The sequence below is a fragment of the Anolis sagrei genome, chromosome 5, assembly GCF_037176765.1.
Source record: "Anolis sagrei isolate rAnoSag1 chromosome 5, rAnoSag1.mat, whole genome shotgun sequence".
Classification (NCBI taxonomy): domain Eukaryota; kingdom Metazoa; phylum Chordata; class Lepidosauria; order Squamata; family Dactyloidae; genus Anolis; species Anolis sagrei.
In genome coordinates, this window is record NC_090025.1 from 70,461,309 (window position 1) to 70,479,902 (window position 18,594).

General features: G+C 40.8%; 1 protein-coding gene across 1 annotated transcript in view; it reads left to right on the forward strand.

The window, feature by feature from the left end:
• Nucleotides 1–18,594, forward strand: part of MTMR7 (myotubularin related protein 7) — a 58,918-nt gene that overhangs the window by 28,877 nt on the left and 11,447 nt on the right. Inside the window, exons 6-12 of the mRNA XM_060778579.2 lie at nucleotides 186–320; nucleotides 3,948–4,080; nucleotides 8,245–8,354; nucleotides 10,134–10,259; nucleotides 10,406–10,455; nucleotides 12,324–12,524; nucleotides 13,869–14,000. Coding sequence (XP_060634562.2) covers nucleotides 186–320; nucleotides 3,948–4,080; nucleotides 8,245–8,354; nucleotides 10,134–10,259; nucleotides 10,406–10,455; nucleotides 12,324–12,524; nucleotides 13,869–14,000 — 887 coding nt within the window. The remainder of the gene's footprint in view (nucleotides 1–185; nucleotides 321–3,947; nucleotides 4,081–8,244; nucleotides 8,355–10,133; nucleotides 10,260–10,405; nucleotides 10,456–12,323; nucleotides 12,525–13,868; nucleotides 14,001–18,594) is intronic.

Below are 18,594 nucleotides of genomic sequence, written 5' to 3' on the forward strand. Positions count from 1 at the left end.
TTTATGCTTGGAATGAAACTAGATCTTGGGATGTGGCCTGCTTATCCCAAATCTATGGGTGTGCTTGTACTTCTCTCAAGTGGCAAGCTTCTGGAAGTCTTTCTTCTTTCCAAAGGTTCAGCTCCATTTAGTCCTACTAAGTTTATTAGTGTAAATCTTTCTGTCCCTGCTTTGCTTTCTCGCAGGCATCCATATGCAGGAGCAGCCAGCCTCTCTCAGGCTTCAGCGCTCGATGTCTTGAAGATGAACAGATGCTACAGTCCATCAGAAAGGCCAATCCAGGGAGCGATTTCATCTATGTTGTTGACACACGGCCCAAAGTAAGACAATTCATACACTGTTGCGTAATTATTAATGCAGAGTATTGACGGCCGTATTTCTGAAGAGCTAGAAAAAGGTGCTTGTGAAAGTATGTCAAAGTTATCTGGGTTGAAATAAATAGCCTTGAATTTACAATTTTTTAAAATTAGAATATGGACAGTTGCTGTATCCCAGTGCAATATCAGCTCTTGAAATTGAAGTCGTGGTTCTGGTACCAGGCTTTTGGACAACAGACATAGATAGCACTTTGGACATGGAATTGGATATGTAATTGACTGGAATGATGTTACGGCTATTAATACGTTTTTTTTACTGTTTTAATGTTTTACTTATTGTTATTATATTGATATATATTGTGTTATATGTATTGTGTTATAACACAATATATATATTGTGTTATATGTAGTGGCATCGAATTGCTGCCAAACGTAAGCCGTCCTGAGTCCCCCTTCAGGGGTTGAGAAGGAACGGGATAGAAATACCAGAAATAATAAATAAATAAATAAATAAATAAATAATACATGAAAGGAAACACCTGAGATTCCTCCAACTTTGTAGGTTGTACTGTACATGCCCCAAAGACTTCTTCTGCAGTGTAAAGTGAGACAACATTTGAAATTGGTGTAGCAGATGTTTGTGTATGTATAACATGTGATACACTATCACGGTGGTTCTCAACCTGTGGGTCCCCAGGTGTTTTGGCCTACAACTCTCAAAAATCCCAGCCAGTTTACCAGCTGTTAGGATTTCTGGGAGTTGAAGCCCAAAACATCTGGGGACCCACACGTTGAGAACCACTGCACTATCAAAAAGACTTCCAGACTTGTAGTAGAATTCTACAGGGATTTGTTAAATGTGAGTTCCCAAATGTTTTATACCAGAGCTTTCCAAACTCTGTGTCGCAACACATTAGTATGTTGCCTGCAGTGTGTAGGTGTAACAAGAAACAACAACAACAATAACAATAATAAAATAAAACTTTATTTATATACCGCTCCATCTCCTAAGGGGACTCACAGCGGTTCCCAGGTAAAAAATCATATAGTTCAAAGAATATAAATGAAAGGCTTTTGTGTGATATGTTGTGTCCCCATACATTTCATTATTACAATTTATGTATCTCTTATAAGGCGTTAGTTTAATCTCCGGTTTACAAGTAAAACTGAATTACTGTATTGCAAAATGATGTACATTTAAAAAAAGTGTATCACCAACATTAAATGTTTGGAAAACTCTGCTTTATACTGTAGTCAGAACTACAAGTCTACCACTGGGCCAGGCTTTAGCACAATAGGGTAACCAAACTTTCAACTGGCAATAAATCTTGGCAGTTGAAAGGCTGACAGTTCGAAGCCTGGGTCGGGGTGAGCTCCTGGCCCTTAGTCCAGCTTCTGCCTACCTAGCAGTTTGAAAGCAAAGTGTGTGGATAAATAGGTACTGCTTAAAAGTGGGAAGGTATTTAAGGCACCCATAAGGAAATGCCAGAAATGTCGGCGATTCGATCAAGGAGAAAGTTTACGAACAAAGCTCTTAATCAAGGAGATAGAGTAACAGCAGCCCCCCCCCCCCGGTGGCCGGAATTGGGCAAGCCTCCAAGATACTGAAGATGGGCAATGCCTATGTATAATAGTTTGTCTTGTCAGTGTATGAATGGCATTGAATGTTTGACGTATATGTGTTCTGTGATCTTCCCTGAGTCCCCTTCAGAGTGAGAAGGGCGGAATATAAATACTATAAATAAAAAATTGATTTACCCCTAAATGTATATCTTTCAGATTTCAATATTAATGTCAAAAATACGTAGTATGATTTTACATAGGATTTGTGCTACATTAGAACAGTAAAGGCAAAATCACTTAAGTAAAGGTAAAGGTAAAGGCTTTCCCCTGACATTAAGTCCAGTCGTACCTGACTCTGGGGATTATTATTATTATTATTATTATTATTATTATTATCTTTATTTATACCCTGCAAAATCTCCCGAAGGACTCAATGGGGCTTACAATGGCCAAGGCCGCCAAAAAAACAACAACATACAAATATAACAGTAAAACTCATAAGCAAATAATAAAACATCAAGCAAAACAATAAAACTCTAAAAACAATGACACCATGACGCACTTAAAACCTAAAGGCCGGGCCAAGTGTAATGGATAAAATTTAAAAGTGCTGAACTTGACAGGAGGTATGTAGAGGTTTTTGGAGGTAGGTGCAATGTGCAGACAGTCCTAGTCTCTAATAAAGTGCATTTGGGACATGATGCCAGGAGTTTCCTTATCTGGAAAGGCACATTGGAACAGCCAGGTCTTCAGGCTCTTCCTAAAGATTGGTGCTCATCTCTAATTCTAAGCCAAAGAGCTGGCGTTGTCTGTAGACACCTCCAAGGTCATGTAGCCAGAATAAGTAAAATAAACATTAAATATTAAATAACCAAATAAAATAAAATAATTCCCAGACTAGTCCTCCGGATGTTTTCGACTTCAGCTCCCCAAAGCCTCAGCTTGGCCAGTGCTCAGGATTCTGGGGCCTGAAGTCTAAAATACCTGGAAGACCAGTGTTTGGGAAGCAGTGTTTTAAGTTGAGTTCTACAGCATCACTACATGCAAATTTATCATTGTACACAGAGCATTCGAAATGAAAGAGTTTATTTACAGCATAATTGATTACTTTGATAGCACAGGAGCTGAAATTTCAATGTCTGGAACTTTCTGAGGACACCTATTTTCAGAAAATGTTGATTTTTAATGAGTTCATTTATATCTTTTGCAAATCAACACGGATCATCAGAATTTCAACATCTGGGAACAAATCTGCATATTTCTATGTACGGTAGCAATGAATAGAGATTGCCCTCTTCTGGATCAACTGAGCAGTTAAAAGTAATACCGTGTTGTGTTTAATTGATCCAAAAAGTAGCTCAGCAAGATGTGAAGTTAAATATTTTTATTTACATTTTTATTTTTATTTACATTCTTATTTTAATATCCCCACATGCAAATATTAATGTGTGTCACCATGGGCACTTCTACTAAAGTGACAAACAAGACTGGTAAAGGCATGACTATAGCCTTTAGAGACAGAGCCTTTTCATGGTTTCATAATAGGTTTTGAAATCCGCTCCATCATTCCATTATTATTATTATTATTATTATTATTATTATTATTATTATTATTGTATTTGGCCCATCAGCTTAACCAAACTCATAAAATAAAATGTGGAGGTAATATTATTGTGCTTCGAGCTTTTTGAATAACAGTGGATTAAAAACTGCCTTAAAACTGCAACAATAATTGTGAAGTAAACTCCAGTTTTGTCCAGTATTCTCTGTGGTTGTGTATAACCATTTAAATGATAGCTTTAGAGCAGGGACTGCAAACATGGATTGTCTCCACCTTCCATAGCCCATCACTACAAACTATACTGGCTAGAGGAAATGGGAGTTGTTGGCCATATGAAGGACAGAATTACTTATCACAGTTTTGTGGTTTAGGTTTGCGGCAAAGGTAAGTGATTTACTTCTCTTCATACTGCACATAATGTCTTTATCTTATCGTGACAGAATAAATATTATCATGGGATAACAGAATAATCCCTTGCTTCCCTCTCCCCTCTTCTGCCTTTGCAGCTCAATGCAATGGCAAACAGAGCAGCTGGAAAAGGATACGAAAATGAGGACAATTACTCAAACATCAAGTTTCAGTTCATTGGTATTGAGAACATCCACGTCATGAGAAGCAGCCTCCAAAAAATGCTTGAAGGTAAAATATTATTTGTGTTTTATTACTACTTGTGTTTCAACTGCTTTCTTTGGAGGGCTGAATTCATATAAGCTTGAAAATTACCAGTATCTCTGCATTTCAGCAACCACTATCAATATTTCAAAAACCAGACATGTTAAGGCTCTGGCTCTAAGATTTCAATTTTATAAAGGATGTAAGAAGCTACCTTAAACTATATCTGACCATTAATTCCTGTGGCACAGCATTGGCTATTCCATCATCCTCCAACTTGCTCCTTGCAGATGAGTATCCAGTTTAACTTGACAAGATAAGATGTGAGTTGGAGTCTGACATGTCTTGAAAGTGAAGAAAGCTGGTCTGTAATTACTGGTTTCCGCAGATCAGTGCCTCCAAATTTGCTTCCAGAGATTCCTGTAACGCTCCAAAATGGAAGGACTCTTCTACATGATTCTATCTGCATTGATGCACTGTAATCTAAGAGGCAGACAAACTTTGATTTTTTGGAAATCCTTTGGAAATTGTTGCACAGAACCCAAAAAAAGATAGGAAGATGTGTTGTCGAAGGTTTTCATGGCCGGAATCACTGGGTTGCTGTGAATTTTCCGGGCTGTATGCCCATGTTCCAGAAGCATTCTCTCCTGATGTTTCACCCACATCTATGGCAGGCATCCTCAGAGGTTGTGAGGTATATTGGAAACTAAGCAAGGGAGGTTTATATATCTATGGAAGGTCCAGGGTAGGAGAAAGAACTCTTGTCTGTTGGGGCCAATTGTGAATATTGCAGCTAGTCACCTTGAAGCCTTACAGCTTCAAAGCTTGGCTGATTCCTGCCTGGGGGAAACCTTTTTTTTGGGAGGTGTAAGCTGGCTGTGGTTGTTTCATGTCTGGAATTCCCCTGTTTTCAGAGTGTTGTTCTTTATTTACTGTCCTAATTTTAGAGGTTTTTTTAAATACTGGTAGCCAGATTTTCATGGTTTCCTCTTTCTGTTGAAAACTCTAAAATTAGGACAGTAAATAAAACATCTGTGAAATAAAACATGAAAAATACATGTTGGCAATTCATTCTCTTTCTCAATCTTGTCAGCCTGTCCTTCTCGTTGTAAACTAGCTCAAGATAAATATCAATATATCTGAGCATTATAGGAGAAGAGGAGAGAAATGTCAAAAGCAAATGAAAAATCAGATCAGTCATTACCTCTTTCTTCAATGTGTATAGTTTAGAGGGCTAACATTCTATCACTTCATTTTTCCTCCTCTGCATCCTTTTTTATTAGTCATAAAAATAAACAAGGTCAACTTGTGAATTACTGAAATTGCATTTGATTTGATCACTCCTCCCTGCACGCCCCCCATTGCATGTTGCTTAAGGATGGATCTGCTCTATACTCTTAGCAGTGATAATACTCGGGTCTTGGAAGTGCCACTGGATCTAACACAGCTTTTGCTTAGTAATAGAATTCCTTGCTAAGTGAGTTCACTATTCACCTCCAGGTCAGTGGCCAGTATTGCTAGCTCTATATGTGACGTAGGTTGGCAATTTAGGGTTTTATGGACTTTACTTGGTAAAGTGGAGAGCAAATATTGATTCTGATTGGGGAGTAAAGCTCTATTTTGGCTTTATCTGCGCTTTGCAAACAGGAGGCAGGCATCCCAGGTCACATTCAACCATTAATGGATTGCGCTCCCATCTGGTGGGTACATTAATCATTTGACAGGGATTTTTTTGCTGTCACCAGTGTCTAGCTCGAGGACAGTTTAGTGAGATATTATTTTGAAAATGACCTTTTTGGATAGGGGGTAAAAAGAACCACTATGTTTGCATAGAGGTAAGTAAGGGCTTACAAGTCAAATGCATCAGATGCAGTCTTATACTTGGGCAGTCTGTTCATCAACAAAAACCCATGTGGTCTGCTCTGGAAATACAACTCAGGCGGACAGCTTGGAAAAGTTACTTTTTATTATAACTTCAGAACCACTGGCTATGCTGACTGGGTGATCCTGGTAGTGGTTCTCTGAGGGGTTTTTGTTGTTGTGTCAGGAGTGACTTAAGAAACTGCAAGTCACTTCTTGTGTGACAGAATTTGTAGTCTGCAAGGACGTTGCCCAGGGATGCCCGGATGTTTTTGATGTTTTATCATCCTTCTGGGAGGCTTCTCTCATGTCTCCGCATGGGGAGCTGGAGCAGATAGAGGGAGCTCATCCACGCTCTCCCCAGATTAAAACCTGCGACCTGTTGGTCTTCAGTCCTGCCAGCACAGGGGTTTAACCCACTGTGCCACCGGGGGCTTTCTGAGGTTTCAGAAAGGAATTTTCCTAGTCCTATGTAGAAGCGTCAGGAATTTCTAGAGCAATGGTTCCCAAACTGTGTTCCACGGAACTTTAGAGTTCCACAAAAGCATCATACAGGTTCCATGAACATCTTTTAAAAAACATTTTAAAAAGTCCATGCCAGGTTATGAAATCCAATGTACTCTTGCTTTAAAAACTAATTTTGAATCACTATTTCCAAACCGACATTACTCAAAACATCTCGATGAAAGAAGGAAGAGCTTTGGGGGTTCAAAGTGTTTAGGGACAGAGTTAGGTTCTGTGGAAAAATCAGGGACGGAGCTAGGTTTCCGTGGAAAAATCAGTAACAGTTAGGGTTCCATGAAAATATCTGGGGCAGGGTTAGGGTTTCCATGGAAAAATCAAGGACAAGGTAAGAGTTCCATGGAAAATGAGGAACAGAGTTAGGGTTTAGTGGGGGGGGGGGGGGGGGGGATAAAGGACAGAGTTAGGGTTCTGCGGAAAAATCAGGGACAGAGTTGTAGTTCCATGGAAAAATCAGGGACAGAATTAGGGTTCTATGGGAAAAAACCTTTTTCTTCTTTTTCCTTTTTCCTTTTAATGATTTTAATTAAATTCTCAATAAATATTATTTACAAAAAAAAAATCAGGGACAGAGTTAGGATTCTATGGAAAAATCTGAGACAGAATTAGGGTTCTGTGGAAATATCAGGAAAAGAGTTAGGGTTTCCATGGAAAAATCAGGGACAGCTAGGGTTCAGCAGGAAAATAAAATCCGAGACAGAGTTAGGGTTCCACAGAAAAATCCAGGACAGAGTTGGGGTTCCATGGAAAAATCAGGGACAGGGTTAGTGTCCTGTGGAAAAATCTGGGACAGGATTAGGGTTCCATGGAAAAATTTGGAACAGATTTAAGATTGCATGCGGAAAAAATCTTCGGAAGGGTTCCATAACCAAAAAGATTTTGAGACTGATGTTCTTGAGTCCTCTGATAAGAATTGCTTTAGAGCTGTTACTTTTTAGATTATAGCAGATGAAATATATTTCTTGGCAAATATTGATCATGCCCTTTAAAAAGTATGTGAAGGTATCTGGCCAGCAACTACCCACATACAGAGGTTTTCATGATAATAGGTTCATGTATTTCTCAAGGATCAAAATTTCTTCCAGAACATTTTCATTTATAGTTGAACCTTGAATTAAAGCTGGTAGGTAAGAGGATAAGCCACCTTCCCTTTGTGCCCCTCATAATCGTTTCCTCTCTGGATTGCTCTTTGTTTGAAAAGTAGGCTTTATTATGCAGTCAGTCCCTCCACATTTACTGGGGTTAGGGGAACAGGAGCCCCATGAAAGTGAAACATAAGAAATCAAGAAATTGCTATTTTTTATCTGAGGAAGCAGTTCTCTAGGATTTTCTAGGTCTTCTAGCACAACTTGTATTGGAAGCTGACTCTAAAATTGCATTTGACAACCTAGATTCCTAGAGAGATGTTCTTTCTAGAAATCTAGTTTTTCAGCATGACTAGAGAAAGTTGTCCACACATTGACACTGGAGGACCTAGAGATTCCTACAGACAATTTTTTAAATCAATTCCCTGATTAATAAAATCCGCAAAAGTCAGAACTGCAAATATGAAGGGACTACTATACATCTTAGCTTGTAACTTTGATTTTCTTTCTAAATGTATGCCTTGATTTCATTTAGACACATTCTGTTTTTCTGAGTTATTTGACATTTGTATGATCTGTGATAAGCATATTTGCACATACAACACATCCCTGCAAGAAAAGTGATGACTATGCTGTGCAAACAGACACTTTATTCGTGTGATATATATTGGAACTGTCATGTAAATTTCAGATTTTGCTAATTAGTTTTTCTGATTTTGCAAAGTTTGCGAGCTGAGAGCTCCTTCAATGAGCGACTTCCTCTGGGGGCTGGAGAATTCAGGCTGGCTGAAACACATCAAAGCAATCATGGACGCAGGCATCTTTATCGCAAAGGTACAGTCAGCACTTCTTCGCCTTTAAAGAAAACAGGGAATGTGCTGACCCAGGAAAACTGGTTGTGTGCTGTTGGCTCACTGCTCCCTTTGGGAATTCAAGGAACGAATGTGACCCAGATAAATGGGCAAGAAAGAGACAGCGGGTTCCCTATGGGACAATGTCAAACCAAGAAACTGTGAACAGGTTCTGCTAGTGCTGTCCACTGGAGTATCATATGTCCCATGTGTCTATTCTTCATTGCATCATATCCATAACATCCAGGATGCATTATCTTTACACCAACATGGATTACACTATGTAACATGATTTTTGTTCCTGGGTTATAAATGTCATTTCCTAATCGGTCCTATCATAAAAACATAGAAAACGTTTCTTAGAGTGCAAAAACTTTGTTTTTGCAGGACATCCTGCAGTACATTTTGCTATAGTTTTTCAATGAATATCTCATTGAGTCTCAACCAATTCAACTTAGTTTGGGGTAGCCACAAAAATGAAGTTTCTGGAGTATAACAGCTACTTTCAAAATAAGTACTACACAGTTAAACAAGAATAACACTTTCAAACCAAGAATAGATTATTTTTTCAGGTTTTGTAACATAGTGTTAGGTAAAGGTAAAGGTTTCCCCTTGACATTAAGTCTAGTCATGTCCGATTTTGGGTGCTGGTACTCATCTCCATTTCTAAGCCGAAGAGCCAGCGTTGTCCATAGACACCTCCAAGGTCATGTGACCGGCATGACTGCATGGAGTGCTGTTACTTTCCCGTTAGAGCAGTACCTATTGATCTACTCATATTTGCATGTTAGTGAACTGCTAGGTTGGCAGAAGCTAGGGCTAACAGCGGGAGCTCATTCCGCTCCCCAGATTTGAACTTGAGACCTTTCAGTTTGCAAATTCAGCAGCTCAGTGCTTTAACCCACTGCGTTACCTCAGAGTCTAACTCCAGATCAAAGGTGAAGGTTTTCCCTTGACATTAAGTCCAGTCATGTCCGACTCTGGAGATTGGTGCATAGTCTTATTAAACAGAAATATTGCAGCTGAGGCTAGAGCACTAGCAAGGTAATTTTTCTGTAAATTGGTGCCTAGAGTCCTAGTGGCTATTCTGCCAGAATGAGTTCTAGGAATTGTAGTCTAAAATCGTAAACTCTTTAAACAGTAGGAAGAGACAGGAAGATGCAGAGAAAAATGACGTATAGCAAGTAGGCTGGTTGAACTATCTTCAGTGGCCCGAGGCTATTGCCCACTCTGTAATGTGACATCCTTTCAAATATTCATTTAAACATGGCTAACACTATTTATTACATGTAATATTACTAATAATATTACAATATAGTGGTATGTTGCAATATAGCAATGTTTAATGCTAATAATATAATATATTGTATGTAATATATACCTTATAAGCCACTCTGAGTCCCCTTCGGGGTGAGGAGGGTGGCGTATAAATGTCGTAAGTAAGTAAGTAAGTAAGTAAGTAAATAACATGTCCCCTCTCTGCCTTCTTTTCTCCAAGATAAACGTATCCAGCTCCCTAAGCTGTTCCTTATAGGGCTTGGCTTCCAAACATTTGATCATTTTGCTCACCCTTCTCTGGACACGTTCTAGCTTGTCAATATCCTTTTTGAATTGTGGTGCCTAGAACTGGACACAGTATTCCAGACTATTTTGGTCTGCCTCCTCTTGCAGCTTCTCTTCTCTTTGAAAGAGTAAGGAACAAAAACAAGAAAATGTTCCTTTTTTGCCACAATTATCTCTTTCTTCCTCTTCTGCTTTTTAGGCTGTAGCTGAAGAAGGCGTCAGTGTTCTTGTTCATTGTTCTGATGGATGGGATCGAACAGCTCAGGTTTGCTCTGTAGCAAGCCTTCTCTTGGATCCATATTACCGAACTATGAAGGGGTTTATGGTAAGTGTGCTTGCTGGGGCTTATTGGTAGCTGTGTACTCTGTAATTAACCTAATGAACATAGAAGAAGCTTTCCTTTAATACTAGAAAATAATCAAAGTACCTTCTAACATGGAGTGTCAGTCTGACATGCATTTTATATTTTAGGTATTAATTGACAAAGACTGGGTTTCATTTGGACATAAATTCAATCATAGGTAAGTATTATTTAATATAAGTATATTTTGTAAGGCTTAATGTGCTTGAATATGACTTTTTTGCTGGTGGACACTAAATAAACAATACTGTCTGAATGATGCACTTAGATGCTAGGAGTTATTTCTGTGCTGAAGACTTTTGGCTCCGCATATTTTGACCTAAAATATAGAATCATAGAGTTGGAAGAGACTTCATGGGTCATCCAGTCCAACCCCCTGCCAAGAAGCAGGAAAACTGCATTCAAAGCACCCCTGACAGATGGCCATCCAGCCTCTGTTTAAAAGGCTCCAAAGAAGGAGCCTCCATCATACTCCGGGGCAGAGAGTTCCACTGCTGAACAGCTCTCACAGTCAGGAAGTTTTTCCTAATGTTCAGATGGAATCTCCTTCCTTGTAGTTTGAAGCCATTGTTCTACATCCTAGTCTCCAGGGTAGCAGAAAACAAGCTTGCTCCCTCCTCCCTATGACTTCCTCTCACATACTTATACATGGCTATCATGTCTTCTCTCAGCCTTCTCTCCTTCAGGCTAAACATGCTCAGCTCTTTATGCTGCTTCTCATAGGGCTTATTCTCCAGACCTTTGATCATTTTAGTTGCCCTCCTCTGCACTCATTCCAGCTTGTCAATATCTCCCTTCAATTGTGGTGCCCAGAATTGGACACAGTATTCCAGATGTGGTCTAACTGAGGCAGAATAGAGGGGTAGCATGACTTTGCTGGATTTAGACACTATACTCCTATTGATGCAGGCCAAAATCCCATTGGCTTTTTTTGCCGCCGCATCACATTGTTGGCTCATTTTTATCTTGTTGTCCATGAGGACTCCAAGATCTTTTTCACACATACTGCTCTCGAGCCATGCATCCCCCGTTCTGTATCTGTATCTATATCTATCATTCCTTAACGTTCCTTATACCAAATATGGTTGACAGCAGTTTTAGGCCAAAGCATATGAATGGCAATATTTCCCAGGCCTCTAGTACATTCATTTTTTTCCTTAATCTGGCTGCAAAAGCAGTTCTTCCAATTATTTGTTGGGCTGTGTACCAATTATTACACAGCCCAACAAAAAAATATTGGTGTCTTGGTTTTAGGCATGTTTGTGAGATTCTTTGGGGTGCTAATTCAGAAGATTGCATTGGATAGACCGCATCAGCTCTAGTTTCTTAGATATGGTTATCATGGTTTTCTATGGGTGGGCAGATGACAACAGATGGATAGCATATGTTACGTACCTCAAAAACTAGAGAGGATAGCGGGAAACTGATGCCATTTTAGAATCAGCAGGTCGGATACACTAAGAAGCAGGGCTAACATTTAAGGCACTGAAATGAGTGTTGGACAGGGTTACAGTTTTGACTAGGGACCTCAGTGACTTGGAGTGTTCCCAATGTATAGCTGCATTGATAATAGAAGACTATAGCAGTTGCGGCTATATCACACCGACAAGACCAACATAAACCTTTGCATAATATTGTGGTGTAAATGGTTTGACACATTTATAATTCTAAAATATTTTTCTGTTGTGACGCGAGCTATGCTGTGGCTTTTGGAAAGATGCTGAGTTCTTGTAAACTCAGTGGCATCACCATTTGGTAGGCTCACCAGAAGGACACCATTTGCTTCAGACTAGACCTCCCATATTTTTCAATGCATTGATTTACACAAAATTTTTGGCTTGGATCCTGAAGTTTCATTGTAGATCTCAGGACAGATTCGAGTACAGTGTATTCACCTATTTGTGGAAAGGGGATGGAGTGCGGGCAGCTGATTTTTGCCAATTTTCTGCTTCTTTCTGTAACCTCTGACCTCAGAGCCATCTCATTCATTTCTAAGAACTCATTTTTTCCTCTTCCTTTTTGGTTTAGGTATGGCAATTTAGATGGAGACCCAAAGGAGATATCGCCTGTCATCGATCAGTTCATCGAATGTGTTTGGCAGCTTATGGAACAATTTCCCTGTGCCTTTGAATTCAACGAAAGTTTTCTGATCCATATACAGCATCATATCTATTCCTGCCAATTTGGGAACTTTCTGTGCAACAGTCAGAAGGAGAGGCAAGAGCTGAAGTAAGGCAGCTTATTTCTTCATATGTACATACAATATATCTTTCAGTATTTTCTCTTTCAATGAATGGAAGACTGCTGAAGGGCCAGGCATAAAAAATGTTTTTGGTTGGCCCCTCCTTGTTAGATGCAAACTTGATTGCAGTTATTTCTTGACTATTTGTTAAGTAAATAAGTAAGTTGTAGCTCACCATCAAGGGACAAAACCCGACTTAAGTTGACATGCATATTAAAACCCAAATATAATAATAGGTGGGAAGTACGGAATATAAGTAAACAGTAACCAAATATCTATCACAGAATCTGAAAAAAATCAACTAATAAACTAAAGAAAACCCATCTCAACAGAAAAGTAAAGGAACCACTCTCAGCTGAGTAGTTACAGCAGTCTGATCATGTATCGAAAGGATTAGGATTTTGCCATGATTTGGATATTTAATGGTTTACTTCCCTAAACCTATATATTGATTGTGCAGATGTGCCTACTCATAAAAATTACTAGTGGTAAAATTTTGGAGGAGGCATTTTTCCAAACTCTCTTGTCCATGCTTTACAAGCCCACCCTTCCCGGAATGTTATGTGTGTACAAGTGTCATGACAGGTGAAATAAATGATGCCATGTTGCATGTCTGACAGTCTTCTATGAGGCTGTTTCTCTTAATGGTAGTTTGGGAAAACCATTTGGACTATCTACTTCAGGGATTCTCAAACTTATTAAGCAGAGGGCCGGTTCACGGTCCCTCCAATTGTTGGGGGTCCAGAATATGGTTTGAAAAAAAAATGAACGAATTCCTATTCACACTGTACATATCTTATTTGAAGTGCAAAGAAACATGCGAGACCAATAGAATGAATAAAATGAAGGACATTTAGCCAATATAAACTTACCAGTATTTTAATGGGAAATATGGGCCTGCTTTTAGCTGAGAGTCAAGTTAATTAAGATTGTTGTTGTTGTGTGCCTTTAAGTTGTTTCAGACTTAAGGCGACCCTAAATGTAAAGATTAGGGTGAGGTCTGGATAAATTACCTGGGAGAGCTGTATCACAGGCCTTAGTTTGGGTCCTCTTTTCTACTGAATCTACATTTCTACATATTTTTTTCTCAAAATGACCTACTGCTGCCACCTACTGTTGTAGAGGGCAGCACATGAGCTAGTAGCTGCAATGCATGAGGCTGGGAAGTTAAAAGATGTCATTATTCATTTTATACTGTAGCATCTGGCAAGTCACAAGTGTTTCCAGAATCATGAGAAACAACAACTCTTCAAATCAGGATCACTTGAGTTCTAGCTGCCCTAAATGTAGACCTATTTTCTCGAACACTTCTTTTTAAAATCTACTCTCAGGATCCAAGAGCGAACTTACTCACTTTGGGCTCACTTGTGGAAGAATCGTCCCGATTACATGAATCCCCTATATAGAGAAAACCACAACAGGACCCTGCACCCAAAGTCTGCCCCCTGCCATTTTATCTACAAGTAAGTTACTTTCTTGATGCTAGATATTCTGTGATGGAAAATATTGATACAAAATGCCATTATTCATTTTCGCTGTTTATGAACAAATGTTAGGAGCTGTAATAATAATAATAATAATAATAATAATAATAATAATAATAATTTCAATTGTGTTAAAAAACAAAGTATGGATTGTCAATGTTGCAATCCTGGGTGACAGCAGGATTGAAGAGAAACAACTGGAAAAGATGACACGCTATGAGGATTTAAAGATCGAACTGCAAAGACTCTGGCACAAGCCAGTAAAAGTGGTCCCAGAGGTGATCAGCACACTGGGTGCAGTGCCTAAAGACCTTGGCCTGCACTTAAATACAATCGGCACAGACAAGATTACCATCTGCCAGCTGCAAAAGGCCACCTTACTGGGATCTGCACGCATTATTCGCCAATACATCACACAGCCCTAGACACTTGGGAAGTGTCTGACATGTGATCCAATACAACAGCCAGCAGAGTGTCTGCTGTGGAATCATCTTGTTGTGTTTCAAATAATAATATACTTTATTAATATTCCACTTTATCTCCACGAGGGGACTCAGGGAGGATTACAGAACACATATACGGCAAACATTCAGTGCTGTTGTACAACTAAACAAGGACAGGCAATACATAATCAGAGGTAAAGGAATTTCCCATCTTTTCCATTTATGGCATCTGGAGGCTGCGCTCGACTCCAGCCATTGTTGGCATGTGTGTATGTGCTGTTGCTCCATCTTCCATGCTGAAGAGCTTTGTTATCCTTAGATGTCCTCCTGATCAAATTGCCTTTTATTATAGGAGCCTTTTATTACCTCCCTGCTTAAAACAGTACCTATTTATCTACTCACATTTCTGTTTTTGATCTGCTATGTCTGCTAGGGAGCTGGGGCTGACGGTGGGTGCTCACTCCAACCCGGGCTGGAACTGCCAACCTTTCAATTGACAGGATTTTCTGCAACTTAGTGGTTTAACCTGCTGTGGTAATTTATTTGACAGATTGACTCTAAACTTTTTCCATGCCACTGGATTATTCCCCCCAAATAAAATGAGGCTCCATTCACAAAGGAATTCTTGAGAATGTCTGTCCTAAAATTACATGTTCCTATTTAAAACAACTTCACGTAGAGTAATGAGGCTGTTGGCACACACTTTGTTAATCTTGCAGTTACTTGGGAACTGGGTTTTCAACAACTAGGGCATATTACCTTTCTATTGAAAATGGGATACTGTGACGTACTGGTATTGAGAAGTATGCTGCTTTAGGTACTGGTGATAGCATATTGGCCTCAGGACTACTAAATGCCTTTCTGCCCATAAATTTGTCTAATCCACTTTTAAATCAATGTACGTGAGTGGCCAAGTACTTTTAAATGCCCCAAAGGCGCCTGTCTGATCTTGGAGGCTAAGCAGGTATGTCCTGGTTAGTACTAGGTTGGGAGACTGCCAATGAATACCAGACACTGTAGTCTACGTTTCATTTCAGAGGAAGGAACTGGCAAACTCCCTCTCGGGTATCCCTTCCCTAAGAAAACCTTGTGAAATCGATTGGGTCACTATGAGTTGACAGACAACTTTAAGGCACATCTACACATACAAGTTAATGGCCATGACCATATGTTGTAAAAAGGAGTGCTGTAATTACGTACGGATTTGTATGAAGTGCTACTTTCTATTTCTGTTTCCTGAATTTATCACCATTCACCTTCATAGGATGTCCCTGTGTTTTGATATTAAGACCAGGGATAATCAGGGGCGGCCCGTCCATTACTCGAAGTAAGCGGTGGCGGAATACTTTTTTTGCCAGGGGGCGCTGTTCTGTCCTTAGGCCACGCCTCCTCCTGCAGGCCCCATGCGCCCTCCACAGCCTTCTTCTAATGGAGAAGCGCAGGCCCCGCCCACTAGGCGAGAGGGAAGTCCTCCCTCCCTCCCTCCCTCCACGTGCTGCTGCCAGGAGGGAGGGAGGCAGCCAGCCAGGCTCTTTCTTTGGCTTTCGCTTTCCTTCCCTGCTGCAGCTGAGCCTGGACCCCTCCTCTCAGGGCAGCAAGGAGGCCTGGTCAAAAGGTACTGCAAATGTCATCTTCTGTACATGCCTCCCCCAAACCCCTCTAGTATTTGGTAATAATGGAAGTCCTATATGCCAAGCTTGGTTCAATTCTATTGTTGGTGGAGCTCAGAATGTTCTTTGGTGCTTGGTAAACTGCAATTCCCAAATGTCAGGGTCTATTTTTCCCAACCCCCTCTCCAGTATTTTCTGTTAGTCATGGAAGTCCTGTATGCCAAGTTTGGTTCAGTTCTATTATTGGTGGAGTTCAGAATGCTCTTTGGTGCTTGGTGAAGCATTCTCACCTGATGTTTCACCCACATCTATGGCAGGCATCCTCAAGAGGCTGTGAGGTCTGTTTGTAACTAGGCAAGTGGGGTATGTATATCTGTGGAATGTCCAGGGTGGGAAAAAGAACTCCTGTCTGCTTGAGGTAAGTGTGAATGTTGCAATTGGTCATCTTGATGAGTATTTAATGGCCTTGCAGCTTCGAAGCCGAGCTAGTTGCTGCCCAGGAATCCTTTGTTGGGAGCGGTTAACTGGCCCTGATTGCTTTATGTCAGGAATCTTCCCCCCCCCTTTTTAGTGTTGCTCTTTATTTATTGTTCTGATTTTAGAGGGTTATTTTAGAGGGTACTGGTAGCCAGATTTTGGGCGAGGGGCGAGCGAGGCATTCTCTCCTGACGTTTTGCCTGCATCTATGGCAAGCAGCATCCTCAGAGGTAGTGAAGTCTATATTTATAAGGGTTTATATTTATGTGGAATAATGACCAGGGTGGGACAAAGGACTCTTGTCTGCTGGAGCGAGGTGTGAATGTTTCAACTGACCACCTTGATTAGCATTTGATGGCCTGGCAGTGCCTGGAGCAATCTTTTGTTGAGAGGTGATTAGATGTCCCTGATTGGGTTGTTGTAGGTTTTTTCAGGCCATATGGCCATGGCCTAGAGGCATTTTCTCCTGACTTTTCGCCTGCATCTATGGCGAGCGAGAGGGGCGAGTGAGGCATTCTCTCCTGACGTTTTGCCTGCATCTATGGCAAGCAGCATCCTCAGAGGTAGTGAAGTCTATATTTATAAGGGTTTATATTTATGTGGAATAATGACCAGGGTGGGACAAAGGACTCTTGTCTGCTGGAGCGAGGTGTGAATGTTTCAACTGACCACCTTGATTAGCATTTGATGGCCTGGCAGTGCCTGGAGCAATCTTTTGTTGAGAGGTGATTAGATGTCCCTGATTGGGTTGTTGTAGGTTTTTTCAGGCCATATGGCCATGGCCTAGAGGCATTTTCTCCTGACTTTTCGCCTGCATCTATGGCGAGCGAGAGGGGCGAGTGAGGCATTCTCTCCTGACGTTTTGCCTGCATCTATGGCAAGCAGCATCCTCAGAGGTAGTGAAGTCTATATTTATAAGGGTTTATATTTATGTGGAAGAATGACCAGGGTGGGACAAAGGACTCTTGTCTGCTGGAGCGAGGTGTGAATGTTTCAACTGACCACCTTGATTAGCATTTGATGGCCTGGCAGTGCCTGGAGCAATCTTTTGTTGAGAGGTGATTACAGATGTCCCTGATTGGGTTGTTGTAGGTTTTTTCAGGCCATATGGCCATGGCCTAGAGGCATTTTCTCCTGACTTTTCGCCTGCATCTATGGCGAGCGAGAAGGGCGAGTGAGGCATTCTCTCCTGACGTTTTGCCTGCATCTATGGCAAGCAGCATCCTCAGAGGTAGTGAAGTCTATATTTATAAGGATTTATATTTATGTGGAAGAATGACCAGGGTGGGACAAAGGACTCTTGTCTGCTGGAGCGAGGTGTGAATGTTTCAACTGACCACCTTGATTAGCATTTGATGGCCTGGCAGTGCCTGGAGCAATCTTTTGTTGAGAGGTGATTACAGATGTCCCTGATTGGGTTGTTGTAGGTTTTTTCAGGCCATATGGCCATGGCCTAGAGGCATTTTCTCCTGACTTTTTGCCTGCATCTATGGCGAGTGAGAGGGGCGAGCGAGCAGCGAGCGAGAGGGGCGAGCGAGCGGCGAGCGAGAGGGGCGAGCAAGGCATTCTCTCCTGACGTTTTGCCTGCATCTATGGCAAGCATCCTCTACTAGTGAGGTCTGTTGGAAGTAGGAAAAAGGGTTTATACATTTATGTGGAATAATGACCAGGGTGGGACAAAGGACTCTTGTCTGCTGGAGCGAGGTGTGAATGTTTCAACTGACCACCTTGATTAGCATTTGATGGCCTGGCAGTGCCTGGAGCAATCTTTTGTTGAGAGGTGATTAGATGTCCCTGATTGGGTTGTTGTAGGTTTTTTCAGGCCATATGGCCATGGCCTAGAGGCATTTTCTCCTGACTTTTCGCCTGCATCTATGGCGAGCGAGAGGGGCGAGTGAGGCATTCTCTCCTGACGTTTTGCCTGCATCTATGGCAAGCAGCATCCTCAGAGGTAGTGAAGTCTATATTTATAAGGGTTTATATTTATGTGGAATAATGACCAGGGTGGGACAAAGGACTCTTGTCTGCTGGAGCGAGGTGTGA